General features: G+C 42.9%; 1 protein-coding gene across 1 annotated transcript in view; it reads left to right on the top strand.

Moving 5' to 3' along the window:
- HMCN1 (hemicentin 1) overlaps positions 1 to 16,736 on the top strand; it is a gene marked incomplete at both ends in the record, with an annotated part of 185,973 nt that overhangs the window by 24,453 nt on the left and 144,784 nt on the right. Inside the window, 3 exons of the mRNA XM_082287593.1 lie at positions 5,830 to 5,900; positions 9,724 to 9,882; positions 10,418 to 10,540. Of these exons, the coding sequence (XP_082143719.1) occupies positions 5,830 to 5,900; positions 9,724 to 9,882; positions 10,418 to 10,540 (353 nt within the window). The remainder of the gene's footprint in view (positions 1 to 5,829; positions 5,901 to 9,723; positions 9,883 to 10,417; positions 10,541 to 16,736) is intronic.

Here is a 16,736-nt window from a genome sequence, read left to right as displayed (position 1 = left end):
CAACTCATGAAAAACTGGGTGAAAAACTGTGAGCAGTCTGACTCCTTCCTGTCTGCTGTTAGACTTAATAGTCATAAGTCATGAGGCTGAAAAACCATTTAAAAAATAAAAACAATGAGTGTGTTAAGGAAACGTGAGCTTGCTGGGCTGGTTTGGCTCCTTTCTCTCTGGTTAAGAATCTGGTAAAAGTTGCTAACTGCAGTTTTTGGGCTCTTCAAAAAATTAATTATAGCCAGGTTAGAATCTGAAAGCAGCTGAGTCATGAGGGAATATCATTTAGGGAGAAACTTTAAATAGCTTATTACATGTTCTAGTGCTAAAGATCTTGGCTTACTCAGCACTCCCTGAATCCACTGGGAGGGTCTTTCCAGTGGGATGTGTGTTAGCCACGGGGGGCTCATGACTGTAGGCAGCATCTCCAGTGCTGTCTGTGCTCCTGGAAGAATTCATCAAGGTGTTTATCCACACAGCTCCCATCATCTGAATGGGAGCTGAGGGTACCCTTCACTTCAGAGGATGAAGCACAAGGCTTTAAGTTTGGTCTTTCTTTACTAGGTGGGGATTAGTGATATTTTTCTAGCTTATATTTTCAGAGTTGGCTGCTTGGTTTGGTAGTCTACAGCAGAAATTTGCAATCAGTTAAAATGGAGCAGCATTTTTTTAGGTGCATTAAAACATAATGCTATAAAACAGCTTCTGATCCTGTGTGCATGTATTTGTCAGCTGTGTGAGGAACAAAACTATTGACTATCATTTGAGATGGCAGTTACAAGTGGTTTTCTTTTATGTAGTCTCACCTCTGTGTTGACCCTCCCTCAAGGGGAAGGAGAGCTCTGTGAAGCACTTCCAGTGGCAGCTCGTGAGGGATCTGAGTGGGAAGAGTGTGCAGGACCCAATTTGCTGTTGGGAAATTGCAGGTTTCTGCTTCTGTGCCCTCAGGATGGACAGCTGGCTGGAGCCTGGCTGGGAGTAGCTCTACCAATGTTCTTATTCTCTTAACTCTTGGCAGTGGCTGCTTCTAAAGGCATTCAGAGGAACTGTAAGCAGAGCTTTGCAATGGACTGGATGCAGTTCTCGTCTTTCTCTGAGAAGAGCGTTAAATCAGATAAACCTCAGTGTTCAGCACCCTTAGTAAATGGCTCTTAGGGGATAATTGTACACCAGCTTCTTTTGGCAGGGATCTTGCTTTAGGCATTTCAGCTGTCCTATCTGATTACTCCTAATCCTTCAGCATCTCTTCATTTGTGGTGAAAATTATTGGATATGCATGTACACACACACACATATATATAAATGAGTAGGTGAGGATTTATATATATGGATATGTGAAACTCATATTAGTCCTCTGATCTCAAAAACTGTCTGAATTGCCATAGCCCAGTGCTAGACTTGTTAGTCCACTCATAAATAAAAAAGAATGTGGAAGATAATTGTCACCCAGGCTTTTACTGTGTGTACTGTGTAATGAAGAGATAATTAAATATACTAATAACTATAATACTAGTTTTTATTAGTATATAAGTAATGTAGTTGTATAATATAACATATAGTGTAATTATTATGGTATTATTATATATAATATAATAATAATTATTGTTGTTATTGGGATATCAGAGATTTGTCACTATTCTGTGGTAGGTTTGGGGTTTTTTCTTTTTCTATTTTTCTTTTTCATTTTTCACCTTTGCACAGCTCCCTCTGGGTGACCAGGAAGGTTTTGGAGTAGTGAGCAATGGAGAGACCCCCACAACAAACCAGTCCCAAATATTTCCACATGGGTCCCTAAGTCATAGTTTTGAAATCTTTATTTCCTTGGAAGTATTCAGTGGTGTGGAGGCTTTTTGGGGGGATATCTTCGCTTTATTTATTTAGTAAGTTGGTTTTAATCCTGGATATGGCTTTACATTAGCAAAACATCCTTGTTGTGAATTAGAAGAAGGAATTCTGTGGGTGAGAGCACTCCACAAGGTTTAGCATCTCTGCCAAAATTCCTTCAGCTACCAAGTATCATTTAGAGCTTTTTTATTCCTTCTGGAACAAACAAATCCAGTGTTCTGAGTTGATGAGAGGTAGGCAAATGGCTTCCATATTCCTTTGCTAGATCTCCTGAAGCACCCAGCTGTCCAAAGCAGACATTTGGTGCAGATATGTTCTGTGGTCAGGACTCTGTAGGGGAGTGCCAAATTTGCAATCACCATCAGCGGTAATTATGTGTGATTGTGTGTCATGGGGAAATCTGTGGTTTTCCCAATGTGCTTGCTGCTCAGCTTAATGCTCACATAAACACGTGGCCATTTGAGGTGTGGCAGAAAGCCATGGAAAAACAGCAGGGCCTTTTGGAATGGCCAGTTTCTCAGGTTGCTGTGGGCTTTTCTCTTTATTTACCAATGAGGTGGTTTTTACAAGACTTGCCCCAGAAAGGAAGTATCAAAATCCTTGATCTCTGTGTTATTCAGTTTTATGTTGTCGTAGTTGTTTAATTGCTTAGGTACAAGCTCAGATACCATGGTGGCTACATTGAGTTTTGTGATTTCAGTTTTGGAAGTCCAGGCTTTGCTCAGGGATGTGCAGCCATTCCTTTAAAACATTTCATTTCCGCTGTTACTGGTTTTTGTGTCTGCAGCATTTGATTCTTGGATTCCTGAGTCAGTCTGGAAGAGCTGACATTTACGTGGTACTTGTGAGGCCTGAGGGTTGAGTTGGTGCCTCGCTGCCATTCTGGGGCTGTGTCAGCTTTTCCACGTTTGCACAGCTCCCTCTGGGTGACCAGGAAAGTTTTGGAGTAGTGAGCAATGGAGAGACCCCTACAAGAAACCAGTCCCAAATATTCCCATATTGGTCCCTAAAAATCGATTCAGATTGCAGCATGAGAATGGAAAACCATACTTCCTCATCCCTGGAAGTGTCCAAGGCCAGGTTGGACGAAGCTTGGAGCAGCCTGAGCTAGTGGAAGGTGTTCCTGCCCATGGCAGAGGGTGGGACTGGATGGGCTTTTCCCTTCCAACCCAAACCACCCTGTGATTCTGTATTCTGTTAGAGTGTTCCATGTGTCAAGCTTCACCTAAAGAACTAATGAAGCTAAAAAATGTATGCTTTTCTTCTGCTTGGTATGTTTACAGAGTGTAGTTTCTGAGTAAATATTCTGTGTTTGGAATGATAGGTTTAAACTATGCTTGATAAGTAAATTCAAAGCACTTCTCATAATGCCCTCTCACTTTTTAATATTCTGGACACTTTGAAGGCCTGTGTTTACCTGTGTTGGTGAAACAGCCTTACTTGGGCTGCACTTGGAGGTCACAGAATGAGGATGAAAGAAACTAAAGCTGGCTAGCTTTTCTGACAGGCAGGTCACATAAGCTGGTGACACAACAGCATGTGAAGGACAGCTGCTGAGTTTTTTTGGGACAAGCTGGTAAGTGTTCAGGTGGTGAGGAAGAGCCCCATCACCATTCAGACGTGGCCTTAGTTGTGGAATCAGCTGGGGACATCTGCCCCTGCATGGCTCCTGCGGGGTTCTCTGCTCTGTCCTGCCCACAGCACTTGATGCTGACTGTGCCACACTGTGTTTCTGACTCGTGGCCCGAGTGCCGTTTCCCAGCTGAGCTCTTTGTTGAGCTCTCAGCAGAGGGCGGCCGCAGCCGTGCTCCTGCAGGAAGCTGGCCGGGCTGCGCTTGGCATCGGCGCTGCTGGAGCCAGCCTGTGCTGCCTGCAGAGGAACGAGGCCAAGTTCTCCGCCCATCTGACCTGATGGGCTGTTTTAGCTTAGCCGAAGGAGTGTTGCTTTTCAGATCTTTATTTTATAGGGTAAGAAAGCCTTTCCAAAGGATTTACTGCCCTAGACTGAAACACTGAATCCCTCAGAGGGATGGGAATAATGGAGCTAATGGGGTTACTGTATGGATAAACCCCAGTCAGTGACGTGCTTTAGAACAGTGCTTGGCAAGGGGGAGCTTGGAAGCAAAACAATTTGGAGGTAGCTTTATTGCAGGTGTTTGCTTTAAAGGACACCCAAAGGAGAATGGTGCCAGGTGGAGTGGGAGGAGTGGGAGCACAGCGGGATGAGGTATGTGAAGGAACAGTGAGTCCTTATAATGGCTCTTTTAATGATAGTGCAGCATTTTAGTACATGGCATTCACAGATAAATGACTCACAGCCATACAAAAAACCCCTAAGGACAGTTTAATAGTCTAGGAAAGGTTTTGTGTGATCTCGTGGGTGACTTTGAAACAAATTAAACCTAAAGACACTCATAAATAGAGCCTGCCCAGCAAATACTGGTGTGATTAGAGTAGACCTTAGCGATGGCTGTTGTAACTCCAGTGAAATAAAACTTTGGACTGTTTAAGAAAGAAAACTGTCTGTATTATATGGAAGATAAGTGCATATTAACTTTTATAGAGCTTGGAAAGTGCTGTGAGGTCTGCTGAGGCAGCACTTCCCTGTGAGCTGCAGCTGTATTAAATTGGCACTGCTGCAGTTTCATGCTTGGCTTTTACCCTGACAGCAGAATTGTGCCCCATTTGATCTGTTGGGACTCAGCTGATCTCTTTGAGTGCTTTGGAGCACTCAACTGGTAGAAATCTCTTCATTTTTGTGTGTGAGTGTGTTTATTTATTGATTTTTGGCAGAGCACTCTGACTGCTCTCTCTGAGCTGGGCGAGTGCCCATGGCCAAGGCAGCAATGCCTGCCCGGGCCAGGCAAAGAATGAAGGGCACCGGTGCCAAGGCAGATTGAGGTGAGCAGGCAGGAAATCACGGCACAGGAACCAGCTGACTGGAATCACGTTTGATACCAATCGGGAAGGCAGCTGTGTGAGAGGCAGAGGGACAGCTCCGTGGCACTGAGAAATGCTCACATATGGGCCGCTGTTACATACCCCAGGCAATTTCACTTGGACATCCTGCCCTTCCTCAATGGACAGACATGGCAAATGCCATGAGTAAAGCTGTTTCTTTCTGCTTTGGTTTTTTCTGGCAGCTCCTGCTAGATGGCCTGGGATTGGGGATAGGGCTCACACTGGGATTTTTCCAGAGGTATGGGTTTTTTTTCAGGGAAGAGTTCTGGCACATATCTTTTTTTCTCTTTCTTTTTTTTTACATGAGTAAAATTGCAAAGCCACATATGTGTGTTCTGTCCAGAGAGGCCTCTTTATGTTTACCTAGAAACACAAAATCATGGCATGCTTTGGGTTGGAAGGGACCTTAAAGCCCATCCAGTGCCATGGGCAGGGACACCTTCCACTAGCCCAGGTTGCTCCAAGCCCCATCCAGCCTGGCCTTGGACACTTCCAGGATCCAGCTTCTCTGGGCACCCTGTGCCAGGGCCTGCCCGCCCTCACAGGGAAGAATTGCTTCCCCAGTATCTGATCTCCTTAAGTTTGAAGCTGTTCCCCCTTGTCCTGTCTCTCCAGGCCCTTGTTCAACGCCCCTCTCCAACTCTCTTGGAGCCCCTTTAGGCTCTGGAAGGCTGCTATAAGGTTTTCCCAAAGTCTCTTTTTCTCCAGTCTGAAGAGCCTCTTTCTGGAAAAATACATTATTTCTTGGTCCAGCAACATTTGTTCTGGGAATTTTTGTTTGCTTTTTATTACTAAGAACAATTAAATGTTTGATCAAAATCAAAGGTGAAAGGCTTTATGTGCCTATAAATGTTTAAGACACAGAGATTGGTAATACTGGAATGATATTAAAGTTACCAGATTTGAAATCATAGGTTTCAGTACTGGGGATATAATTCCCTACTATTTCTTTCTGTTTGATGCTTTTAGTTTCATTTTTTTACTACCATATGTCTTTTGATAACTCTGTGTTTTCTTCATGTTTCATTCTAGAAATTGGTCCAGTGACAATAACCACAGATCCCAAGAAATTTCAGTTTGAACTTAGGGAACTTTATGTTCAGGTGAGTAACTTGTTTCTTATGGGGTTCTAGCAAAGACTGTTTCCTCATGCTAATCTTTCCTCTTGTGCTGGTATTCCTGCTGCAAGCATTCATGAGGAGGTAGATCACTTACCTCTGTCATTTTGCCTGCACAAACTGTCATCTTCCTGCTCATTCTAATTTGGGATTATGCTTCATTCCATTGTTTTAGTTTACATCGTGTGGAGACACGGTTCGATGACACAAGAAGGAATAGTTAGGTAATGTTAACATTTAGTTGGCATTTTCATTAGTCCTGCCACTTGTCCACAGATACTTTTATGGACTTTTACTGTGTTCTGGAAATTATATTCCATGAACACCATTCAAACAAGAGGACTGTAAGACCTGTCAGGTTTTCCATAGGCACTGCCTTCCCTGCCGTGCATTACTTGGCACTTACTGATTCAAAGGCTTCTTAGAATCACAGAATATCCTGAGCTGGAAAGGACCCACAGGGACCATCCAGCCCAGCCCCTGTCCCTGCACAGGCACCCCAACAATCCCACCCTGTGCATCCCTGGGAGCGGTGTCCAAACACTCCTGGAGCTCTGGCAGCCTTGGGGCTGTGCCCATTCCCTGGGGAGCCTGGGCAGTGCCCAGCACCCTCTGGGGGAAGAACCTTTCCCTGATCTCCAGCCTGACCCTCCCTGACCCAGCTCCAGCTGCTCCCTCAGGTAATGTAAAGAAAAGGGGAGGTATGGGAATGGAGTTATCCTTACTGACAGAACATATGTTGCTATTGTCTTATCTTTAACCAAGGAAAATGCTTCTGACCTGTGGTGAACCTTGCTGGAGTCAGTAGTGCCAGACAGGCTCTCCCTCAGAAACTAGCACATGGTGTAATCCATGTAAGAACAGATTGCTTGAAGATTACTTTAAAAGTTGGCAGAAGGTTTGAAATCAAGAGAAAACAATAGCTATTGCAGTTTTCTCCTTCATGGGGAAATTTAAACTTCAAAACTCCACCCAGTTTTCATGTTTTGTTTCCTCCATAGTTATACTGGACGGTAATTGCAGCTGTTTCTAAAAGGTGGGTGATTTAGGTGAAGCTTTTGGGAATTTCAGACTCTTCATTTCTAATCAATTAAAAGTTTCTGTCTAGTGAATTTTAGATTTCTTTCTTTAATGCTGGCTGATCGCATATTTCATAATTACTTTCAAGATGTGCTCATTCTGCTGTATGAAGGCTGACACTGACTTGTATTCATCCATTGTATTGGTGAAGGGCCAAAATAGAAATCAGAAAATGATTAGAACAGGACCAATAGGTCATCTTTCAGTAGAGAAAATGTGAACACTTTCTACAGGTTTGTTACCAGTATTTTTCCAAAAAGACTGAGAAAAGATGCAAGAGTGAATGTTGTGGAGGTAGAGGAACTTTTGAGCTGGGTTCATTTTGAGAAAGGGCATGGACTAAATATTCTTATTAATGAATAAAGCTAAAATGAAGGTGAAGAGAAATTATTTCAAAGCATCTGACATATAAAACATATTATATCAAAATATGCTCAACTTGTCCTCCCTAAATGTCAGGGTAAGCCCAGCCCTTGTTTTCCATTCATGTCATGGAATAGTTGGAGGGTCACTTGGCTGGCATTTGACATCGGGTAGAAATTGGACTGTGTACATTTCACTGCAGAAACTGGGCCCTGTTCTTTTTACATTCAGAGTGATAAAGGACATATTGCTTGGATACAGGATCAGCTTAGGAGGTATCACCTATATTTCATCGGTAATTAACTGTGAATCATTCTTGTGGACAGCGTGATAAGAACGTGGACTTGGGCACTTGGGCAGCAATGGCTCCTTAATGTCTTTTTTTTTTTTTTTTTTTTTTTTTTTTTTTTTTTTTTTTGGGGTGGGGGGGTGTGTGTGTGTTTCTGTGGGCCTGTTTAAACTGAAGGGAAAATGAAGCTTCCTGAGCTTGACTCACCTCAGCTTTTCCAGCTACCAACTAGGTAGTTGTATTTAATTTCAATTTGGAGAGAAAGGCAGGAAATACTGAATGGAAATTTTTCTACTTTTTTTCTTTGAGTAAGGGCAATACTAAATGTTAAATGTTAGGAAGCAATTCTGCCTGTGAGGGTGGGGAGGCCCTGGCACAGGGTGCCCAGAGAAGCTGTGGCTGCCCCTGGATCCCTGGAAGTGTCCAAGGCCAGGTTGGATGGGGCTTGGAGCACCCTGGGCTAGTGGAAGGTGTCCCTGCCCATGGCAGAGGTTGGCACTGGATGAGCTTTAAGGTCCTTCCAATCCAAACCATTTCATGATGATGATGTTTTGTTGTTCTACCAGCTGCCTTTTAAGAGTATTATTCTACATTATGGGAATAAAAAAGTCCATGCTTGTTCTCAGAACAACCATTTAGATCAGTAGTGCTTTTCATGTTCTATGCAGAAAACAGATGCTGCCATATAGAATATTATGAGATGATAATCAAGTAGACTTGAAGTGGGAATAGAAATTTTCCTGTTCCAAGTAGGTGTCTGTAGAAATTAGCTATTATTTTGACTTTGCCCACAAATTAAAGCTTTATGTGGAAGAGTCTTCTGCTGAAAGAACTTGGATATACTGATGTGTCCCACTGGACTGTATAGGCATTGCCAAGATAAAGTTCTGTGTGTCAAAAATCTTCTTGGAGAGTTCTCTCTTGAATTTTAGGCTGTCTGGAGTCTACCACCTGCTTTTCCCATAAAAGTAAGGCTACATTTAGGAGAACTGACTTTGAAAAAGAACAATGGTTCTTATATGACTTACAGAAAGAACAGTGACCATGTGCTTGTTCTTTAGCATAGGTGAGAAACTTATTGATATATTCTTGCTTTGAAATTGGATTAAGGATACTGATAGATGAAATTTGTTCCCAACATGAACATTTCACTGAGGACAAACATAATTCTTGAGTATGAAGGACTGCTCTCTTTTTACCTTCTTCTTTCTCAGCATGGGTAGATTTGTATATACATATGTGTGAAGGCATGTTGATTGTAAAAATAACAGAAATAAATTTTATATTTAATATTGAATGTGCAGAGATCTGTTGTAGATGATGGGGCAGGTTTTACAGTTTGTATCAGCTCTTTGGAAAGTTCTGTCTTCAATATGCCAAGTTAATTTTTATGTAAGTTAGTGAGCTTTTATTTAAACAGTATTTCTCCCAAATTCTTAATTTAGGGAGAGGAACTAATCCCTTCCTATAAAGATAAAATCATACTTGGAAGCATTTTGATTGAACACAGGGTCTGAAAAACCTCCAGCTCTGCAGCTGCTGCAGTGCAGAGCTGTGGGAGCACAGCACCTGTGCCCTCTGCTGAGCTCCCTGTCCCAGGGTGGAGTCCAGGACAGGATTTTGCTGCTCTGGTGTCCAGAGATGCTCCTGGAGCTCGGCACTGCCTGTCTGGAATCATTTCCCATCTGTGCCCCTGACCTCCAGTGACTGCTGTGTGCTACCAGAGCAGAGGAGTTGTCAGCCAGGAACAGAGCATGTGAGTGTGGGAAACAGGGCTGTCACAAGAGCTGGAGCTGAGCACAACATGGATGAGAGTGAGCATGACACCAGCCAACGTCAGGGCTCTTCCTTTCACTTTATTTTCCCTTTGGAATTGTTGCAGTTGCTGCTTGTGAGTGTGTGACAGTACTCTGCAGAAACCATAAAATCCTTAGGGTGGAAAAGGTGAATAAATGATCAGAGGCTGAGGAAGCATCTGTCTTGAAGGTCCCAAAAGAAAGTAACTTATTTGGTATGTTTTCTTCAGTAAAAAAAAAAAAAACAAACCAGTTATGTTTTCTTTCTACTTGTGAATAGGGTGGTGGAGACTGTCCAGAGATGAGCATTGGGGCAATAAAGATTGCTCTAGAAATTTCCCTGCCTGGCTCTTTCATCTATGTATTTACTGATGCCCGATCCAAGGATTACAGACTGACCCATGAAGTGCTTCAACTCATCCAACAGAAGCAGTCACAGGTAACGAGGGGATTTGCATTTCCCAGCTGGGTTGTGTGTTTAATGCTCTGCTTTGCTCAATGACAAAGGATAGAATTCTCCTGTGTGACACTCGGTGAAGTCTTTTTACAGAAGGGACCATAATACTGCATTCTAAGGATTTTTAAAATTTTTGTAGAGTTAACTGATCTGGTTAAGGAAAAACTGAGTGGAATATTCCTTTTATTATTGTGAATTAAATAATGCAACTGAATCTTCTACCAGTAGATGTGGTTTTGGCCAGCTTATCACTTATGTAGATTTTTTTAATGTTGCTCTAAAAGAAGTATTGTGTAAATAACAGGGCTGATTGATTTTTAAAGGGATTTTTGTCTGTTCCTTTTCTTCTGCTTTGCTTTTTCTGTCAGTACTGAGTGCAATGACTCTATCCATGCAAAGTAACAAACCCATCCCAAGAGACGCGTTCTTCTGTTGTCTTGCCTTAATGCTGCCTTGGCAATGCTTTCCTCACCTGTGCACATGTGCCCAATGATTTACTGATTTTTCTTTAATCCAGGTGGTATTTGTGCTGACTGGAGACTGTGATGACAGGGATCATATCGGTTACAAGGTCTATGAAGAAATTGCCTCAACAAGTTCTGGTCAAGTTTTTCACTTGGACAAAAAACAAGTTAATGAGGTAACTTTGCTTGAGTTTTGCAGTAGATAAAGAAAACAAGGCAAGAGTTATACTCTAAATCTTTAAAGGGACCTGATGGTGGGTTAGGGAGCAGAAGGGGGAACTTCTAAATGTTCTGCTTTTAGTATGTGGACTCTGTTCCAGCTTTCCCTCCCTTCCTTTCTCCATCTTCTAGATCACGATGCAATTCTGTGACTTTTGTTGACATTAGGGAAGTGTGAAGGGCCGCATCTCACCAGAACCTCCCCAGCTTCCCTCTGCCTGTGCCAAAAGGCTTCCAGGAGAAGAGTGTTTAAAAAAAGAGCAGTTCTGGGCTCTGCGTAGCCCTGTGGCCTTTCTGCTCAGAACAAGAGCCCAGTATCAGCTTTAAATGAGCGTTTGGTGAGCTGCTACTTAGCCTGGACAAAAATGTTCCCCACGTAGGATAGATAGTGTGAACTCTCAGGTTTCCATTGTTCACAGAGTCATGGAAGTAACTTTTTAATTGAGGTTATCATTGCAATACTTTTGCCACCTCTGCTGCCCTCCTGGTAGCTGTGGCTCCTCACCCACAGCCATGAACGACTATTTCCTTTGGGAATGCCGGTGAGTCTCAGACAGAAATGAAACTGCAGAAGTGCGTGAGAAAACAGTTTGGAGAGAGGTGAAATCACATGGTATTTATCTGGAGAGCTGGAGTTGTTTATAAATGTTGTAAACATTCCCCTTTGAATCCCCAGTATAGGCAATAACTAGCTGAGGTTTTAAAATAAAAATTTACTCGTTTGTTCCTTCTTTCTGTCCTAAAATTTGGACAATGATAAATGTTGGACATAAACTGCATTTTTCTACAGCTGTTGCTTATAAAAATTGAAGTTCTCATTGGGAATGATAGAAGCTGTTGCCAGTGATGTGAAGGTGATCAAAAGGAGAAACTTCCCAGAAGATTTATCCTCCAAAAGTTGGGTTAAAATTTGGAGGAAGAGAAATTACCTGCTTGTTCTGTGCAGATCCTGGCCTGCATTTTTCTATTATGTATGAAGGGTAAAACTTCTCTGTGACACTCCATGAAACCCCTTTGTACAGAAGGTATCATCATGAAATGAGATGGTCTTTAAGGGCCCTTCCAACCCAACCCATTCTGTGACCCTCTGATACTGCCAGTGGGAAATGCTCTTTGCCAGGATGGAGTTTTAGGATAAAGTTTTGGTTTGATTGTTGTGACTTTGTTTTCTCCTGCCTTTGGGAGGTAGAAGTGAGCAAATAAAACCATTTGTAGGTTCTAGGCAGCACCATGTTCTGGAGTGGAGCTGGCACAAGTTGCTCTCCTGGCTGCCTGCTGCTGCTTTCTGAACTTGGCACTTCCCTGTTTCTAAGAACGCCATCTTCTGCCAGAAAGGATAGACTGTCTTGGAATTTTGGGTAAGGTTTTAAGCAGGGGGTTTCAGTAGCCACTTTCACCCCCTCCCAGCTTTATCTCAACATTTCTTTTGAGTAAATAATCATAAAATTGTAGAGTCATAAAATGACTCCTGGGTTGCAAGATATCTTGAAGATCATCTCATTCCCCATCCCCTGCCATGGGCAGGGGCACATTCCACTATCCCAGGTTGCTCCAAGCCCTGTTCAACCTGGCCTTGGACACTTCCAGGGATAGGGAAGCCACAGCCTCTCTAGTCAGCCTGTACCAGGGCCTCACCTCTGCACAAGAGCCGAGGGCAAAATCAATAGGTGATATTTTTGCAGGGTTTTTCTGAGAGGGAGGGAAAAATACAGCCTGTGGCCACTGGAAAGAGATGCTTAAGCAGTGTGAGAGATTGCCTAAGGTGGAAAAAAACCAAACCCTAAATCACTCTCAGAAGTCTTCCACAATAACTGGGGAACAATTTGTGTTAAAACCGAACCCAAAAGACTCTGCAATTTTAGTGACTATTGACCTTACATAAATCTGTGTCTGGGCCAAGTGACTATGAAAATGAGTTGACCAAATTGCTGCCATCCCCAATAAAACCTTCTCTGCGGTTTCAGTTCTGGATCAGCAATGACTCCAAGAAGCACTTCCACCAGTGGGTGGATGCCAACAAACAGGACATCTCGAAGAGATCTGATCAGCTGTTTATGGGATAGCCCTCAGGCAGGATTCAGCAGCAATCAAACAATCACACTTGCCCTCCTTTTTCTCTGAGGAGTCGATGATGTGTAAAGAATGCAGTTTATAAATGCTGAAGCACACTCACCGTTGTGGGCCCAGAGACAGCCAGTGCTGGATTGGGGATTAGGGAACAGCTACAAAGTCCCTGCCGAGTACCCTGCCAAATCAATGGCTTGTTTTGTTAAAACATTTTGATTATTCTACCCCCCAAAAACCCAAACAAAGCTATTTTTAGTGTATAAAGTTTCAAACTATACCTCTTGTTCTTGCCCTTTGAGCATTAAGTGCAGAATGAAGCAATATTCTAAGCTAGATACAAGGAAACACAGCAAAACAGTACTTGATACACATCCACTGCTTGTGTACGGGGAACACTATGAAAATTTTATGCCTTTTTTTTTACTTGGGAAAAACATCTTCTGATTTCAAATACTACAATTAACTTGCACAAAATTATTGGTGCTTGACAGAGTTGTGTTGGGTTCAGTCCAGCAAAGCATGAAATACGTAAGTATCTCCACTTACCTGCTGAAGGTAGCTCATCAAAGAGTCTGGGGTGAAGGTCCTATTTTTATAAACTCACTGTGATTACTGTGCATTAGATAAATGAGAGCATTTATGTAGTTAGGGTATCAAGGCCCCATCCCTGGGAGTGTTCAAGGCCTGTGTTGGGGCTCTGAACAACCTGGACTAGTGAAGGTGTTCCTGCCTATGGCAGGGGTGTGAGACAAGATGGGTTTTAATGTACCTTCCAACACAAACCATTATAAGGTTGTAATATTCTGAAACTTTGTCCCCAGTGTCTTGGAAAGCCTTTATCAAAGTGCTTTATCAAAGCGCTGAAGTCCTGGTTTTGAAATGTGTTTCTTTAGGGTGAGATTTCTCTGGTTGCTTTTGTAGACTCAGGGCTTAATTTGCAATAATTGCTTGAAATTTAAATGAATCACAGAATATCCTGAGCTGGAGGGGAGCTGCAAGGATTGAGTCCAACCCCTGGCCCTGCACAGGCACCCCGGCAGTCCCACCCTGTGCATCCCTGGGAGCGGTGTCCAAACACTCCTGGAGCTCTGGCAGCCTCGGGGCCGTGCCCATTCCCTGGAGAGCCTGGGCAGTGCCCCAGCACCCGCTGGGGGAAGAACCTTTTCCTTGATCTCCAGCCTGACCCTCCCTGACCCAGCTCCAGCCGCTCCCTCAGGTTCTATTCTCATGGCATCGAGAATATGCATCAAACATGAGTTAAATTCCCTGTTAGGAGCAGATTCTCTATTTTCATAACTGTGTCCAATTTCCAGAAGGTACTAATTTTGACTTGAACTGGAGTTACATTACACCACACCTAATTACCCTACTGTAAGGAAAATCCTCTAAAGGGTTGTGATGCCCACAGGTTTGTACTGATGCCAGAGTGGGTGTTGAGATGAACTGTGATGATCAGCAGAGTGTGAATGTGGTGCTGTGGAAAATAGTGGAGATTTATTAGTCACTGGCAGTTCAGGTTATGTCTCCAGGTCATTTTGATTGATTGTGGCAAAAATGAGTCATTCCTGTGTCTGATGAACTGGACTGATCAGTGTGGATAGAGCTGGGAGTTCACAAGGACTGAGCTGGTGAGTGGTCTTTTTCCATTTCTTTTAGTGTTGGAGCACTTGATTTTTCTTATTCTGACCTTTCTGTAAGAAGGGAAAATTATCCTTAGACTCCTTAAAAATACATCTTTCTTCCTGATTTTTAAAATAAGTAGAAATGGATCTTCCGTGTACAGAACATTGATGGGAGGAGAACTGAGAATGATGTAGAGGCACAGCTTTGACTTTGATGGAAGAAGGGGGCGTTGTTGAGTGACTTGAAAGCTGGATGAACGTATATGGGGAAAAAAAAGAGTTTGGGATTGGGTGAGAAGCCTGTGAATGAACGTGATGCAGTGAATGAGACGATATTGAGGGGGGACTGAAGACAAGACTGGTGGCAGAACATTTAGAGGGGATGGTGCAAAAGGGGTTGTTGTGGGCAAGGTGCTGAAGGGTAGTGTCTGTAAGATCACAGGGAAAGGGTCTGGTGGTGTTCACTCAAGAGTGCTCTGCTGTGAACAGAGGTCCCTAAAACCCACTGGAGAGCATCCCATTTCTGCTGGCTCTTAGTCCTCCCAGGGGATGGCAACCCAAGGGTTACGCCAGCACAGCTCAGGTTGGTGTTACAGGTCCCTGCTGTGTGTGACCAGTGTGTACTTGGATGATGCTGCAGAGAAAGCAATTTGAAATCTTGTTTCGCTCAGTTAAAGATGTAAAAGGCCCCTTCACGTCTTTTCAAGGATACAATGCAGGTGACAAAGTCAAAAGTTCAAAATTGCAGTTTAAAATGAAGGTTTCTTGCACATCCCTGTCTCTTGCCTTCTGTTCTCCCTCGTCCCAGGCAGGCATTATCCATTTTCATAGAAAAAGGAGGAGAGGTTTCATGGGAAAGGCGGCTGAATGCTTCTATTCTGAAGATACATAATGTATAGTGAATGCCAAACAAAGCAGGGAAAAACAAATAGTTACAGCTGGTCTTTCTCTGTTTTCTATGGAATTTGGAATCTCTGGAAAAAATAAACCATGATCATGTATCTAAGGTCTGTCATAAAGCAACTGCAGAAAGGCTTTTGAAAGGCAGTTGAAAGCAGGCAGGCTTAGTTCTTGTGGTTCCTAACTTTGAAGAGCTTGAGATCCAACACCAGAACTTCAGTCGTGTGGTTTTCATACATATTATAGTTACATATATAATTTGTTTTATTTTTACAGTATTATTTTCTCATGCACTGTCTCAGTTACATTTTTTGATGTGCATTTAAAAACATTACTAGAATATTTTTCCTCTTTGGGTGTAAGTATGAACCCAAATTTACTCAAGCAATGAAACAGTTAACTTGAAATCCTGTTGCTTTGACTGCTTGAGAAATACTCTTGAGTCCCAGAATAAACAAATGGGAATAGAGACCATGCTCCACAGATTTTCCAGGTTTCAGTATGCATTCCAAGAAATGACCTGACATCAGGGCAGGTTGCAAGAGCAAATTTTCCGGGGAAATGTTATAAATCATTGCTGTATTTGCCCTTCCCCCTCTAATAATATTTGTCACGTCACATTTTGGCAGAACAACAAAAGCTGCTGTTGTTTGGGGGGCTTTCTGTAAAGGTCCCAGAGGAGAAAAAACCTACTTCGAAACCAGTGTTACAGCAGTATTGCAAACCTCTTTGGAATGACAGGGTTGGGAAATGGATCTCCCAGAATTGCCTATTGAACTTATACAAGCAAGCTGCTGCCAGACTGCAGACAGCTGGGTCACTCTGTTCCTTCCATTTTCAGTTTTGATCTTGAAAAACTCAGAAACTGAAGTTCATATGGGTTCATTGAATTTTACAATCCATTTAAAAACTTACCTGTGGAGGTGAGATCGTAGAATTAAATGGGAACTTTGCCATATACGTCATACAAAAAAGTGTCATGCTCATCTCACTCTGAGTAGAACATTGAAATTTCTTTGGAAGCATATTTGGACCCAGATGTGTAATTTGTAAAGTAGAACTTAAATGAGTTGGATCTTTTTGAAGCCTTGTGATTCCTGTTCCAGGCTTGTCTAAAGCAAACACAAGTTGCTCCCTAGCTGGTGTCACCAGCTGTTGCACAAACCCCAGTTCTCTCTTGGGCCACGTTACTGCAGGGCTTTGAGCAGCACAGGCAATTTTACTGTGATTTTTTGGGTATGTTCTTTTGCAAACACGCCCAAGCACCTCGTTCGTGCACACCCTTGGGGAGGGGACACCTGGTCAGTGCGGTCTCACCCTGTGCTGGGAGCACTCAGCACGACTCAGGTGGGGCATTCCTTAGAGTGGAGGGGGAATCATTGATGAAAACCTGCCTCGACCATTTCAAATGTGTTTTCAATGACACCCTTCACTTATTTAAACTTATTTCATCTTAGCACAAAGGTTGCTGGGCATTAATACTGTGAGGTATGAGAACAAGTACACTGGAATCTAGTTTCTATCACAAAGTCATCTCACACACAAACCTATAGCATATTTCCAT

The sequence above is a fragment of the Coloeus monedula genome (assembly GCF_965178545.1).
Source record: "Coloeus monedula genome assembly, chromosome: 9".
Classification (NCBI taxonomy): Eukaryota; Metazoa; Chordata; class Aves; order Passeriformes; family Corvidae; genus Coloeus; species Coloeus monedula.
Note: the sequence above shows the minus strand (reverse complement) of the source record. Positions and strands in the feature narration are given on the sequence as shown.